Source organism: Osmerus mordax, chromosome 4, assembly GCF_038355195.1.
Source record: "Osmerus mordax isolate fOsmMor3 chromosome 4, fOsmMor3.pri, whole genome shotgun sequence".
NCBI classification, from domain to species: domain Eukaryota; kingdom Metazoa; phylum Chordata; class Actinopteri; order Osmeriformes; family Osmeridae; genus Osmerus; species Osmerus mordax.
In genome coordinates, this window is record NC_090053.1 from 15824073 (window position 1) to 15837695 (window position 13623).

The window sequence follows — 13623 nt, forward strand, 5'->3', positions numbered from 1 at the left end:
GTTGCGAATGATATAGCTCTATAGCTAGCTTAGCCATCGTAGCCCGCCATCCAGCTGCCGTTTGTTAGCCTAGCTTGTACCAAACAATAGTGGGTGTTCTATTTTCTTAATGCTGGCTTGCATATGGTTTTGTTCCACGTTATCTCTCGAGCAGTATCGCCCTGTCTACAGTGTATTGGTCAGCATTTATGCTAAAACCATCGTTGGGTTTAGCTACCAAACTACACAGGCCAATTTGCTAGTTTAGCTAGCACTAGCTAGTTGTTAGTTGTAGCAGGCATAGCTTTGCCTGCCGTTGCTACCCACACTGATGTTACAATCTTTTCAACCGACGGTAGTTTGAGCTAAGCCAGCACACCCAGAAACAACCACTGAACCAGCCACGACACAGCCAATAAAGACAGCGCCTTACAGATGCTCACTACTTATCAATATTTGCCGTATCACTATTAGCCATAGTTGCAGAGAATTCCGGCTACTGTACATTATGTCGATGTTAGTTGTTATCTTTTTAGTCAGCTTGCTAGCTAAGAATGTAAATAAGGTGATTGAGAAGTGTCGCAGTTTTGGGTCTCAGCTTGGACACGCAGCCAACGTGTCCATAGATAAAATGTTCAAACAACTGATCCCTAGACAGCTAGCTAAACATGCTATCCTATCTTCAAAGCCATAGTATATAGTGGTTAAATGGCTAATTAGTTTAGCCACCTATAGGCTATGCATGTTATAGAATGGATGGAATGTAGGGTTAAAGCTGTGTATTCGCTACAATGGATCAATATGTAATCTGAAACGACAGCCCTCAGAGTGCATTAGAGAATCACATGTTTGTCTTCAACACAAACAATACAGAGAGATACATGCAGTACAGGGAGAGCCTATACAACACCCTGCAGCTCTTATAGTCTCTCATCCTTGTCCTTATAGCTACTTTATTTGTGGTTGTTTTGGGGCACAATGTTGAGCTTGATCGAGAAGGGGTATGCTCAGTATTTTTGGCCTCCTTTAATTGCTATTAGTCTACATAGTATATTGTATTGGTAAAGGAAAATACTTAGGTTTTGATGCTTGTTGAATGTACCATAACATTATGATTACCATCTGGCAACAAATTGGAACTCAACCTTTATATAGTCTAGGCTATATGTTTTTTTCAGTCATCTTCCAAATGAAGATATTCAATTTTATATCCTTTTGATTGTTGTGTGTGTATAATACCATTCTTATCTGACCAAACAAAACACACAGAATGAACACCAACAGCTGTTGATCAAGCTAGCTTGGACTTTGATATTCAGCTAATTAAAATGTTTTCATTCTAGATATCTTGGCTAAAGACAAAACCCACCAGAAGGCACCATGGGTGACGACAGTGAGTGGATAAAGTTGCCCATCGACCAGAAATGTGAACACAAGGTGAATGCTGCTTTCCCAAATCACATCTCTGCTTACAAACCATCATAGCCAATTGTAGATAGCAGTATTACACATCCCTGCTCTTCACATCCCTGCTGTATTCAGTAGGCCAAGCTGACTATAGTAAATACATGCACAACTACTTTGTACCAGGATGTCTTAAGATAGTGATGTTATCTATTTTAATCAGACATGCTAAAGTATTTTACAGAGCAACGCAAGAACACACCTGCATTGGTTCTTTCTATCTAAAGGGGCACGTTGGGCTGTCTAGCCTAACAATGCAGTGAAGCTCAATATAACAATCCTTCTCTGTCACAAAGGATCATACTTACTTGAAAGTAATGATCAAGCACTGCATCAAATTGTAACATAAAAAGGATTGTTTTGAAGAACACAGGTTCCCTTGCCGACGGTCGTCTACATCTAGGTCAGGGCCAGAACAGTCTGTTGTCTCCTGTGAACTTTGAACCACATCTCAATGCTGATAGTTCCCTTGACGTTCCCCCCTAGCTATGGAAGGCCAGACTGAACGGGTATGAAGAGTCCCTGAAGCTGTTTCAAAGGATTGAGGACGAGAAGAGCCCAGAATGGGGGAAGTACCTGGGCCTCATCAAGAAGTTTGTAACCGACTCCAATGCCATGGCCCAACTCAAGGGCCTGGAGGCAGCGCTGGCTTACATTGAGAAGGCCCATGTGGCTGCCAAGTGAGTCTCGCTTATAAGCCCTTAAAAACCAGCCTATTCATTAGGGGTGGGAATCTTTTGGTACCTCACGATTCGATTTGAATCGATTGTTGTGGTCACAATTTGATTTGTAATCACTTTAAATATATATATATATATATATTAGTGCTGTCAAACGATTAAAATAATTAATCGCATTAATGTCATAGTTAACTCGCAATTAATCGCACATTTTTATCTATTCTAAATGTCCCTTGATTTATTTTTTTCTAATTTTAATGCTCTTATCAACATGGAAAAGTGGATCGGATTGCTTAGTGCAAATATTTTTTTATTTGATTGAAAACAACATTGCAATCGCCTGGCTTTGACGAGGGGGCGGAGATTTTGCATCAGCTGTGTGTTTGGCCCTCAATTGGTATTTCAGACTGGACGTGCTGCGATGATGGCTCAGTTCACAATGACAAAACATACAGATCACTTTGGTCTTGTCAATGGAACCATTGCAACTTTTTTAAAGTGAACTTTCCATTCAGAATCTTATTGGCATCCACTTCAGCATCTCACGCTCGCCATCCACTCAAAACGTAACGTTAGCCTACTACTCTTTAGCCGGCTCGCAAACCCAAACAAGTGTGTGTGGCATGCCTGTTGCTTTGTTTCCAGTCTAGCTAGATCAGTTGTGGTGTTGTAGTTTTTCTAACGTCAGTAGTTATTGCAACAGCATGTGAAAAATACAACAATGTTTTCTAGGCCAAAAAGAATGTTAATCTCGCGATAAAAATAGTGTGTGTGTGTTTATTTACATTTATTCATTTAGCAGACACTTTTATCCAAAGCGACTTCCAAGAGAGAGCTTTACAAAGTGCATAGGTCACTGATCATAACAACAAGATAGCCAAAAAACATCGCGAGTAGCCAAAACATGAAGCACACATTGTGAACAACCAAAGTAAGTGCCAAAGGGAAGAACCATAAGAGCATGTAGTTAAACAAGTTACAATTAAACAACATGAACCACTATAAGTGCAAGTGTACCTGTGGAAAAAAGCAAGCAACAGTAATAAAAAGCAAGCAACAGTAATATTTATTTATATATATATATATATATATATATTTTTTTTTTAATATATTACAAAAAATATCTATTTTTTTATATATTATAAAAATGTGTATATATATCGATTTTTGAAATGTGTAAATCGCTAGAAGACTGAATCGTGATTTATATGTGAATCAATTTCAGTTTTTCCTTTAGGATTCTTTTTGCAGTGGGGGCAGGTCTGTCCGAACATTTAGCCGTGGCGGAAACACTGGATTTTTTCCCCTACTATTCATCACTGTATGTGGGTTTTGAGGATTGTTTGTTTTCCCCTACTATTCATCGCTGTATGTGGGTTTTGAGGATTGTTTGTTATGTCTTTACCATACTTTAGCTGACAATGTAGCTTGTAGGGTCATAGACAGAGGGACAGTTCCACAGTATCTTGGCTAACTTCCGTCTTTCATATCTACTTTACCCTGTCTGCCAGCAAGTGAAACAGACTGGTTGTCACAAGATGTTGCCAAAATGAGTGTCCATTGGTCTATATTATTGATGAGCCATTTTGAGCAGTTGATCACATTTTCTGTGCTTGTTCTGCTCTCTCTGGGAAGCTGGACTTGTTGAGCTGCTGTGACAGTGGTGTAACCTGATGCCTGGCTGATGGTTATTTATAGAGAGGCTGGCTGGCATCATGTACTTCTATTGTCAGGCCTGCATAGGCATGGATTACACTGTTGCATCTGGTGTTGGAAAGACTCGGCATGTGTCCTTAGCTGTTAGTTAGGTTTCCATCAGCACTAGGACAATAGCTAGTTTTCAGATGCTCGAGAGCAGTGGTTCTCAAAGTGGGGGTCCCTCGGGGGGTCGCGAGATGATTTCCAGAAATCAAGGAACATTGTAAACAATTAGAAATAGCATATATTAGACAACATTTTAACAAGTTAAAAATAGTTAAATTAATGCATGCAAATAAAAAAGCCATCAGCCTTTTGATTTTCCATTCACTGTAAGTACGGCAAACCATCTGACATACAAGCAGGAAGACGCATTAGTTGAACTGTCAAGCGACCGAACGTTAAAGACAGCGTTCTCAGCCAAGACACTGACAGGCAGAGTTTTGGATTTCAGTGGAGAGGGAATACCCATGGCCGTGGGAACTAGGGGCGATGAGGGTGCTGCAGCACCCCTTGATAGCACGAGAATTTAAAATATGACTTGAAAATCCACCACCGCGGCACAGACCGCAGTAGCGGACTGGCCATCGGGAGCACCGGGAGAAGAATAACGATGGAAAACCAGGCTAAGAAATGTAAGGGTGGGGCTGAAAAATTAAAAGACAAAAAAACATCACCTTCACTAGATAAGGTTTTACCAATTGAAAAACAGCTGTTTATTTTACACTAAAGCTCAAAAAATATTTTGCGCTCAAATAAAGGACAACAAATTTGGCTCGGGCGCTATGCGCGCTCGCATTTACTATCGACCTCCCGAACTAGCATCACATCAAGTATTGCATGCATTAACTGGTTAGCTGTGGTGGCGTATACGGGGCCCGGTTCTGGTGGCCCGGTCTGGATCAGATCCAGGGCCTATTTTTACTCCCACGTATACGTAAACCACCTCCGTGGATGCGGGGGTCGCGAGTCACTGACACCATTATTTTAGGGGTCGTGGGCTGAAAAGTTTGAGAACCCCTGCTCTAGAGCAAGGGTCCCCAAACTACGGCCCGCCCCTCTGAACAATGCCAGAGACATTAATAAAAAATAAAATAAAAAAGTTCACATGGATTATTTTTGCATACTTAAGTACATTTTTTTGATTTCCATAGCAATGAATATGAAATAAAGGTCATTACGATAGTAACTAGAGAGGGTACAATTTCTGGGGAAATTGTAAGGTGTGCTTGCTTGCGTCGGTTGCACAGGGGTCCGTTTTTGTAATGTCATTTTTACAACTGATATTAATGTATATTTTATATAAAAATGCATAGGGCCTACTTATTATTTATAAAGATGACATAGATTTAAAAGCATCTTTTTTTTGCTGCTCATTTAGCCTACAACTCAAAATACGAGTGAAGTGTAGAATGTAATATATCTTCTCATTTCCCCTGCAAGAGGCAGCCTCATAGCTGAATCAAAACAAATACATTTGGCAGACCGGTGTAAAAAATGACCTAATCTCTATGACTTAAACGTCCTTTTAAGTTTTCCCTTCTCGTGATATTTTCAGGCATTTAGCCTAGCTACTCATATTGCATTCATTCATTAACCCTTTTTGAAGATTATCCTACGACGTTACCGGCAGTAGAAGATGGAATCGCGATTCAAACACTACCATCTGCTAACTGAAAATATGCCCCCAAAAACGTAAATAAGCTTGACATTTATTTAGTGGAAAATCGCTCATCCATAAAAAGCTCACTGGTAGCGATCAGTCAGTAACAACGCAAAATGCGATATAGCCCTGTGTGGAGAAGCTGCCCCAGTAAATTGTACTACTACAGTACAGTACTAGACTACTGCTGTGTTCGTCTTGGCGATTGCGTTGGTTGAATTCGATTTAACGTTCCGTTGTACGGTTTAGGCTGAAATTAATTATCATGAACAGATTGACAAACTTTAGGCTGTGGCAATGAAGTTCAGGTTAGTAGTCAGATAGTTTCACCTATTGAAAGACTTTTGATTTAAGTAAGGGGAGTGCCGAACATGTTCTGTCGCCGTTTGACTTCCCAGCTGTGTAGATGTTTTTGTAGTGTGTCTCGCGTAGGCTACAGCGTTGCAGTGAGCAACACTGGTTTGAAACCACAAGTAATGATAATTTCACCAACAAATCGTTTACTTGTCATGTCATAATAAATCCTACAACGAAAATGTATTTGTGAGGAATGTTTATTTTAACGATTGAAAACAGATGCATCAAAGACCACTGTAGTATGTGTGTTGCCCGGGCAACAGAGGCTAATGTCATGCTAATGCTTCAGTGAAATAGTAGACTACCGTTTCCGAAGTAGATGTGGGCCTACTTCCTTAATAATATCAGCTAATATTGTACATTACATTTCACAATTGTGTTTCACATCACAAAGTAAAATGAGTAAATAGTTATCACCCTAGCCTCTTTGCTTGTGGCGTTTCTGCAGCTGCCTTGCAGTAAAGCTATAGTTAGCCTAGCTATCCCCCAAGTTAACAGATGCGAAACGAATGTTCTGCTACAGGTAGTCACGCGTGTTTTCGTGACGTTAGTGACGTAGTGACGTTAGTAACGTCAGTGACTGTGGCTAGCAAATTAGCCACCGTTAGCTTCACTTTTCGCCACAAAAACTTAACTTGAGCCTAAACCATGCAACGGAACGTAAATCCCAATAGAAGCAACTCAATCGCTACCAAGACGAAACTTTTGACACCTAGGTTGTCTATGTAGGCCAAATATTGACTGAGTTTTAGGGGGGCAAAAAGAATAATAACTAGAAAAGGCTGTTCCTGCGAAACAGCAGTGAGAATGCTGAAAACCTGAATGGGGATAGCTGACCATGCTAAAAAAGCTGAAAATAGTGAAAATTTAGTAGAAAGTTATAAGCTGAAGCTTCAAAGCAACCGAAAGGTATTTTTGAAAGGGGCTGGAGCAGCATTCCAACAATGATTTGAAAGGATTTACCATTACTTTTAAAGGGAGAATAATTTGCACAAAAACCTTAATATTTAAAAAAGTATAAAAGTGAGAAATGAGAAAATACCCGCAAGCTGAAAGCTGAAATTAATTAAAAAAATGTGTGAGTCGCACAAAAGAGGCAGTGTGGAATCTGAACTGCATCATCTAACAACGCTAACAGCTAAAATAGCCTACAATGCGGGAGAAGCTGAAAGTTGAACTGTTAAACAGAAGAAGTAGGCTAGCTAGTCGTAACAAGAATATTATCGTTTTAACAGCTGAAATTATAGTTGGGATAGTAATAGCAGTAGCAGATGTAGCCTACCATTGAGTGTGTTTACTCGGCTTTCTTAGTAGGATTCAATGTGTTGATGGAATGAAACATACAGCAGTAGAGCCGATACAGGAAGACACGGCGACACTTTGTTGCAGAAGGATGATGGTGCAAGTTTTGGCCGTGGAGCATACAACGATTAATAAAAAAGAATCATGTAGACGCGTTTATTGAGTAATCGCATAACTAATTACACATGTAAACGGAGTAATCGTATTATTGGTATAAACCGACAATTGCTAGTAATCGGGTTTCTCATGGTCAAGTAAACGTACCAATCACCTGTGTGAGAGACTGAGTGGTGCGTGTCTGTCGTTACGGTGATGGTGCAGCTATGATTGCTAACGCTCTGAGGGCAGAGAATAAGAGAAATGTAGCTAGAATCCACGCCTCAAACAAGATAACCTAGACGCAAAACTGTACGTCCAATCCAAAATATAAGGATATTTTCCGAGACCCAAGTCTCTGCCGAAACCAGAGATATTCTTTATATGTCTGTGCAGTCAGAAATACGACTCTACCTGCAGTTTCAAAAACGTGTTCCTTTTGCTTTCCTGGTGCGTGTTTGTTTGGTTGCCACGGCGATGGAGCAGCTGTAATCGCTAACGAGCTAGGCAGAGAGAAAAACGAACATTTACCTAGCATCCACACCTCAAACAAGTTGACCTAGACGCAAAACTACACGTCCAATCAATAAAATGAGGATATTTTCCGAGACCCTGCCGAAACTAGAGATGTCCTTTATATGTATGTGCGGTCAGAAATATGTCTCTACCGGCAGTTTCGAAATCGTCTTCCTTCCTGCTTTCTCTGACGGATTTTACCCACCTCTCCATTGAAGTTAGTGAGAGAATTTGAAAGGCTGCTCTCGCTTCAAGGCCCATAGCTGAAAATCTGTAAATGTGAGCTCTTTAGTAGTTACATTGGCTGAAAGAGGACAATTTTTCCTACATTTTAAGGTATAACTTGTTTCTGTACGTTAAACTATATGAACGTTAGAGGAATTTGTTTGACAATTTAGTCGAATATCAGAAAAAGAGCAGCCAGCAGAGTGTGCCACTCTGCTTGCTGCTCATTCATAAAAATCAAGAAGGAGCAAACATTTTAATGTATTTCAAACTGTCATAATTCAAAATTGGCTGAATATTTGAAAAAGCTGAATCATTTGGGAATAGCTGAATGTCTTGTGAACATTTTAAAGGTTGAATGGTGTCTCTAGCTGAAAGTATGCTGAAGTAGTTACGTTTGAAAGAGGAGGAAGCTTTTTAATGATTTGAAAGGATTTACCATTACTTTTAATGGGAGAATAATTTGCACAAAAACCTTAATGTCTTAAAAAGTATAAAAGTGAGAAATACCAAAAGTCATAGCCAACATCTCCTGAAGGAGCTGAACGTTTTGATACATAAATTGTAGGAATCGGTGAAAGTATGCAGAACTAGTTAAAGGCCAAAAAACGGCGGAAGAACTAAGAAGTTGATATAATAATAATAATAATAATAATAATAATAATAATAATAATAATAATAATAATAATAATAATAATAATAATAATAAAGAGAAACAGGAAAACAATAGTGAGAATGCTTAACAGCATTCTCACAATAATAAAGAGAAACAGGAAAACAATAGTGTATAACTTGTTTCTGTACGTTAAACTATATGAACGTTAGAGGAATTTGTTTGACAATTTAGTCGAATATCAGAAAAAGAGCAGCCAGCAGAGTGTGCCACTCTGCTTGCTGCTCATTCATAAAAATCAAGAAGGAGCAAACATTTTAATGTATTTCAAACTGTCATAATTCAAAATTGGCTGAATATTTGAAAAAGCTGAATCATTTGGGAATAGCTGAATGTCTTGTGAACATTTTAAAGGTTGAATGGTGTCTCTAGCTGAAAGTATGCTGAAGTAGTTACGTTTGAAAGAGGAGGAAGCTTTTTAATGATTTGAAAGGATTTACCATTACTTTTAATGGGAGAATAATTTGCACAAAAACCTTAATGTCTTAAAAAGTATAAAAGTGAGAAATACCAAAAGTCATAGCCAACATCTCCTGAAGGAGCTGAACGTTTTGATACATAAATTGTAGGAATCGGTGAAAGTATGCAGAACTAGTTAAAGGCCAAAAAACGGCGGAAGAACTAAGAAGTTGATATAATAATAATAATAATAATAATAATAATAATAATAATAATAATAATAATAATAATAAAGAGAAACAGGAAAACAATAGTGAGAATGCTTAACAGCATTCTCACAATAATAAAGAGAAACAGGAAAACAATAGTGAGAATGCTTAACAGCATTCTCACAATAATAATAATAATAATAACAACTAGAAACGGCTGTTCCTGCGAAACAGCAGTGAGAATGCTGAAAACCTGAATGGGGATAGCTGACCATGCTAAAAAAGCGGAAAATAGTGAACATTTTGTAGAAAGTTATAAGCTGAAGCTTCAAAGCGCCAGAAAGGTATTTTTGAAAGGGGCAGGAGCTGGGCGAAGGCATAAAACTACAGAAAAGAGAAGAACAATGCAAAAAGAGAAATAATTCAGAAGAATTTGAAAATTTAGTAGAAAGTCATTTGCTCAGGTTTCAAAAGGTCTGAAATGTATTTTAGAGAGGACCTGGAGCTAACTGATTAAAATGCTGCTGCAAAAAAGTTGAACTATTGTGGGTAGTAAATAAGATCATGCTACATCTAACCAGCGGATCATCTTGCACGTGTGTCAAAGTGGTATTTTTACAGACTGTATTAACACCGTAGGCATGAATAATGCATGCATCGTGATTGTCGTCCATCTGTAGCCGAAGCTAAGCTAGAGAGACGATGCAATGGGAGACTTTCTACAGTAAGCCATATCTACTGCTTCAAATTGAAAACGGAGACCATCTTTTGATTAAAGACAAGTTCCTTAACCTCTGTTGTCAATATCGCCAATAAAAAGTAAATACTCTTCAGTTACGAAGCATTTGTTTGTAGCTAGGTAACGAATATTATGTCTGGAAAAACGTAGCTAACGTCACTGTGTCCAATCCCGACCGCTGTAAACTACGAAGTTACTACACTCAGTTTCCTGTCTTTTTGCCAGCATTTTCTTTTGCTATCGCCAGCAAAGTGTAAGTAGTATTATTTTAGGCATACCAAACAATCTACGTGTAAAATTTCATGAACATATATGGACGTTTACATGTCTAAATAATATAGGAAAGTTACTTTGGCCGAAAGACCACTCGGCGACACTCGGGCGACGCTTGGGCGACGATCTTTATTCTGACAAGTGTGTCTGTGTTGTCATCGTACTGCTACTATGGTTTAGCATATGTGTATTTCAATGCTAGCTTAACACTACTTTGTCTTGCCAATGAAAATACACTATCATGTGTGACGTGATCTGTAGTCGAGGGGAGGAAGGGATGGGGGCTAGCAAACTTTGAGAAGAGTTCAACAAAACATCCAGCAGGTGGTGGTATACAGTCAAATTGAGATTTTATCGCATAGTTTGGAGATGTTGAAGCCTGATATCTTATTGTTGAGGACATAACTACGTCCCCGGATTTGTTTACAGCATTGATGGTCAGTTTGGTGACCCTGGATCAAGTTAATATCCCCAGAAAAACAGCAGCGGCCAGTGTTTAGAAGTGCGGTCGGGTTTGGACAAGGGTAGCGCACGGCTAATTTACTGGCGCCAGCGTCTTTTGACCGGCTATAGTAAAGGCTAAGCTAACTCTACATTTTTAAACAATATTTAGCTCGAAAGGTAAGAAGTTAAAGCTTAACGTGAAATCAGTAAATCAGCTGAAACGTGATACGATTATTTTTATCAATATTTGAAGTGGCATTTTATCAGAATGTTAGCTAAAAACCGGTCGGGATTGGACACAGATTACGGTCCCGCAACGTCGCCAAAGACTTATGTTTGGTCATCGAGTGACGTTGCGGCAACGTAAGGGCAACGTAACTGTGTTAGCTGGGACGCTAGCTATGTGACCTGGTTTCGCCGTATGATGACAGTCGTAGTGTCACTAGAATGGCCATAACAAAAGATCATATGTCAAATCTGACTGCTGTTCTACATTGCCCACACAATTTTATATATATATATATATATATTTATTAACTCTAACATGGCCTATATCTTGTATCGAAAGTGCTCGAAAATTAGCTCGTCTAATGTAGCTATGGTGGACTGAGAACATATTTGTTAGTCAAAGCAGAGCGAGCGGATGTCGTGGGAGAATTCCTACTGTTATATTTACTGCTTCAAATTGAAAACTGAGAATATATTTAGAGTAAAGACAATTTACTTAACATCTGTGTTCAATATCGTCAATTAAAAGTAAAAACTTTCAAGTTACGAAGCGTTTGTTCGTAGGATTAACGCCAGCTGCAGCAAACACTACAGTACCCCGGCCCCGGTTTGGCTGTTCGTGACGGTCAGCTATGACAGTCTTGAACCTCGATTTTTGCAGATTTCTGTGAAACTTGCTAAAATAAAAATGATCTAGCTAGATTGTGTACACTTTAAGCTCAATGTACATACCTTGTTTGGCCATTTTGGTCGATTGTGGAAAAGAAGTCGAAACATTTTTAGTTATGGAGAGCCATCGCGCTAGCTCGATTATAAGAGATAATAACAGAAATGTAGTTAGAATCCACACCTCAAACAAGTTAACCTAGACGCAAAACTATACGTCCAATCCCAAAAATAAGGATATTTTCCGAGACCCAAACTCTGCCGAAACCATAGATATCCTTTATATGATTGTGCGGTCAGAAATACAACTCTTGGCAGTTTCGAAAACGTGTACCCAATTCTGCTTTCATGGTGCGTGTCTGTTTGGTTGCCACGGTGATGGCGCAGCTGTGATAGCTAACGAGCTAGGCAGAGAGAAAAACGAACATTTATCTAGCATCCACACCTCAAACAAGTTGACCTAGACGCAAAACTACACGTCCAATCAATAAAATGAGGATATTTTCCGAGACCCAAGACTCTGCCGAAACTAGAGATGTCCTTTATATGTCTGTGCGGTCAGAAATATGTCTCTACCGGCAGTTTCGAAATCGTCTTCCTTCTTGCTTTCTCTGACGGATTTTACCCACCTCTCCATTGAAGTTAGTGAGAGAATTTGAAAGGCTGCTCTTGCTTCAAGGCTCATAGCTGAAAATCTGTAAGAGTGAGCTCTTTAGTAGTTACATTGGCTGAAAGAGGACAATTCTTCCTACATTTTAAGGTATAACTTGTTTCTGTACGTTAAACTATATGAACGTTAGAGGAATTTGTTTGACAATTTAGTTGAATATCAGAAAAAGAGCAGCCAGCAGTGTGCCACTCTGCTTGCTGCTCATTCATAAAAATCAAGAAGGAGCAAACATTTTAATGTATTTCAAACTGTCATAATCCAAAATTGGCTGAATATTTGAAAAAGCTGAATCATTTGGGAATAGCTGAATGTCTTGTGAACATTTTAAAGGTTGAATGGTGTCTCTAGCTGAAAGTATGCTGAAGTAGTTACGTTTGAAAGAGGATGAAGCTTTTTAATGATTTGAAAGGATTTACCATTACTTTTAATGGGAGAATAATTTGCACAAAAACCTTAATGTCTTAAAAAGTATAAAAGTGAGAAATACCAAAAGTCAAACCATCTCCTGAAGGAGCTGACAGCATTCTCACAATAATATATATGTGAGAGAACAAAGGTTGTGCCCTTGCCGAAGGCAAAGCACACCCAATAATGCTCTTTTAATAGGCTATATACCAATTTATATGTACGGATGTATGGTGCATAACTAGTGCTGTCAAACGATTAAAATATTTAATCGCGTTAATGGCATAGTTAACTCGCGATTAATCGCACATTTTTATCCATTCTTAATGTCCCTTCATTTCTTTTTGTCCAATAATTTTTTTTTTTGAAAACAACATTGCAATCGCCTGGCTTTGACGAGGGGGCGGAGAATTCGCATCAGCTGTGTGCTTGGCCATCAAGTGGTATTTCAGATTGGACGTGCTGCGATGATAGCTCAGTTCACAACGACAAAACACACAGATCACTTTGGTCTTGTCAATGGAACCATTTGGCAACTTTTTAAAAGTAAACTTTCCATTCAGAATCTTATTGGCATCCATTTCGGCGTCTCGCGCTCGCCATCCACTCAAAACATAACGTTAGCCTAGGCCTACTCCTCTTTAGCCGGCTCGCAAGCCCAAACAAGTGTGTGTGGCGTGCCTGTCGTTTTGTTTCCGGTATAGCTAGATCCGGTGTGTTGTTGTAGTTTTTCTAATGTCAGTAGTTGTTGCAACAGCATGTGAAAAAAACTACAACGTTTGCTAGGCCAAAAAGAACGTTAATCGCGCGATAAAAAAAATGTAAATCTTAATCGCACGATAAAAAAAATGTAAAAATTAAAATGGGTTTGCGTTAACGCAGTTAATCACGTGTTAAATTGACAGCACTATGCATAACAAAATAATAAACTAATCAT

At 38.9% G+C, this 13623-nt stretch overlaps 1 protein-coding gene across 3 annotated transcripts in view; it reads left to right on the forward strand.

Annotated features, from left to right (window-relative positions):
* The window catches only part of ckap5 (cytoskeleton associated protein 5), a 43000-nt gene that overhangs the window by 202 nt on the left and 29175 nt on the right, over window positions 1-13623 (forward strand). For all 3 annotated transcript variants that reach the window (XM_067234425.1, XM_067234426.1, XM_067234427.1), the window contains exons 2-3: window positions 1323-1416; window positions 1930-2123. In XM_067234425.1, the coding sequence (XP_067090526.1) occupies window positions 1360-1416; window positions 1930-2123 (251 nt within the window). In that variant the 5' untranslated portion in view covers window positions 1323-1359. The remainder of the gene's footprint in view (window positions 1-1322; window positions 1417-1929; window positions 2124-13623) is intronic.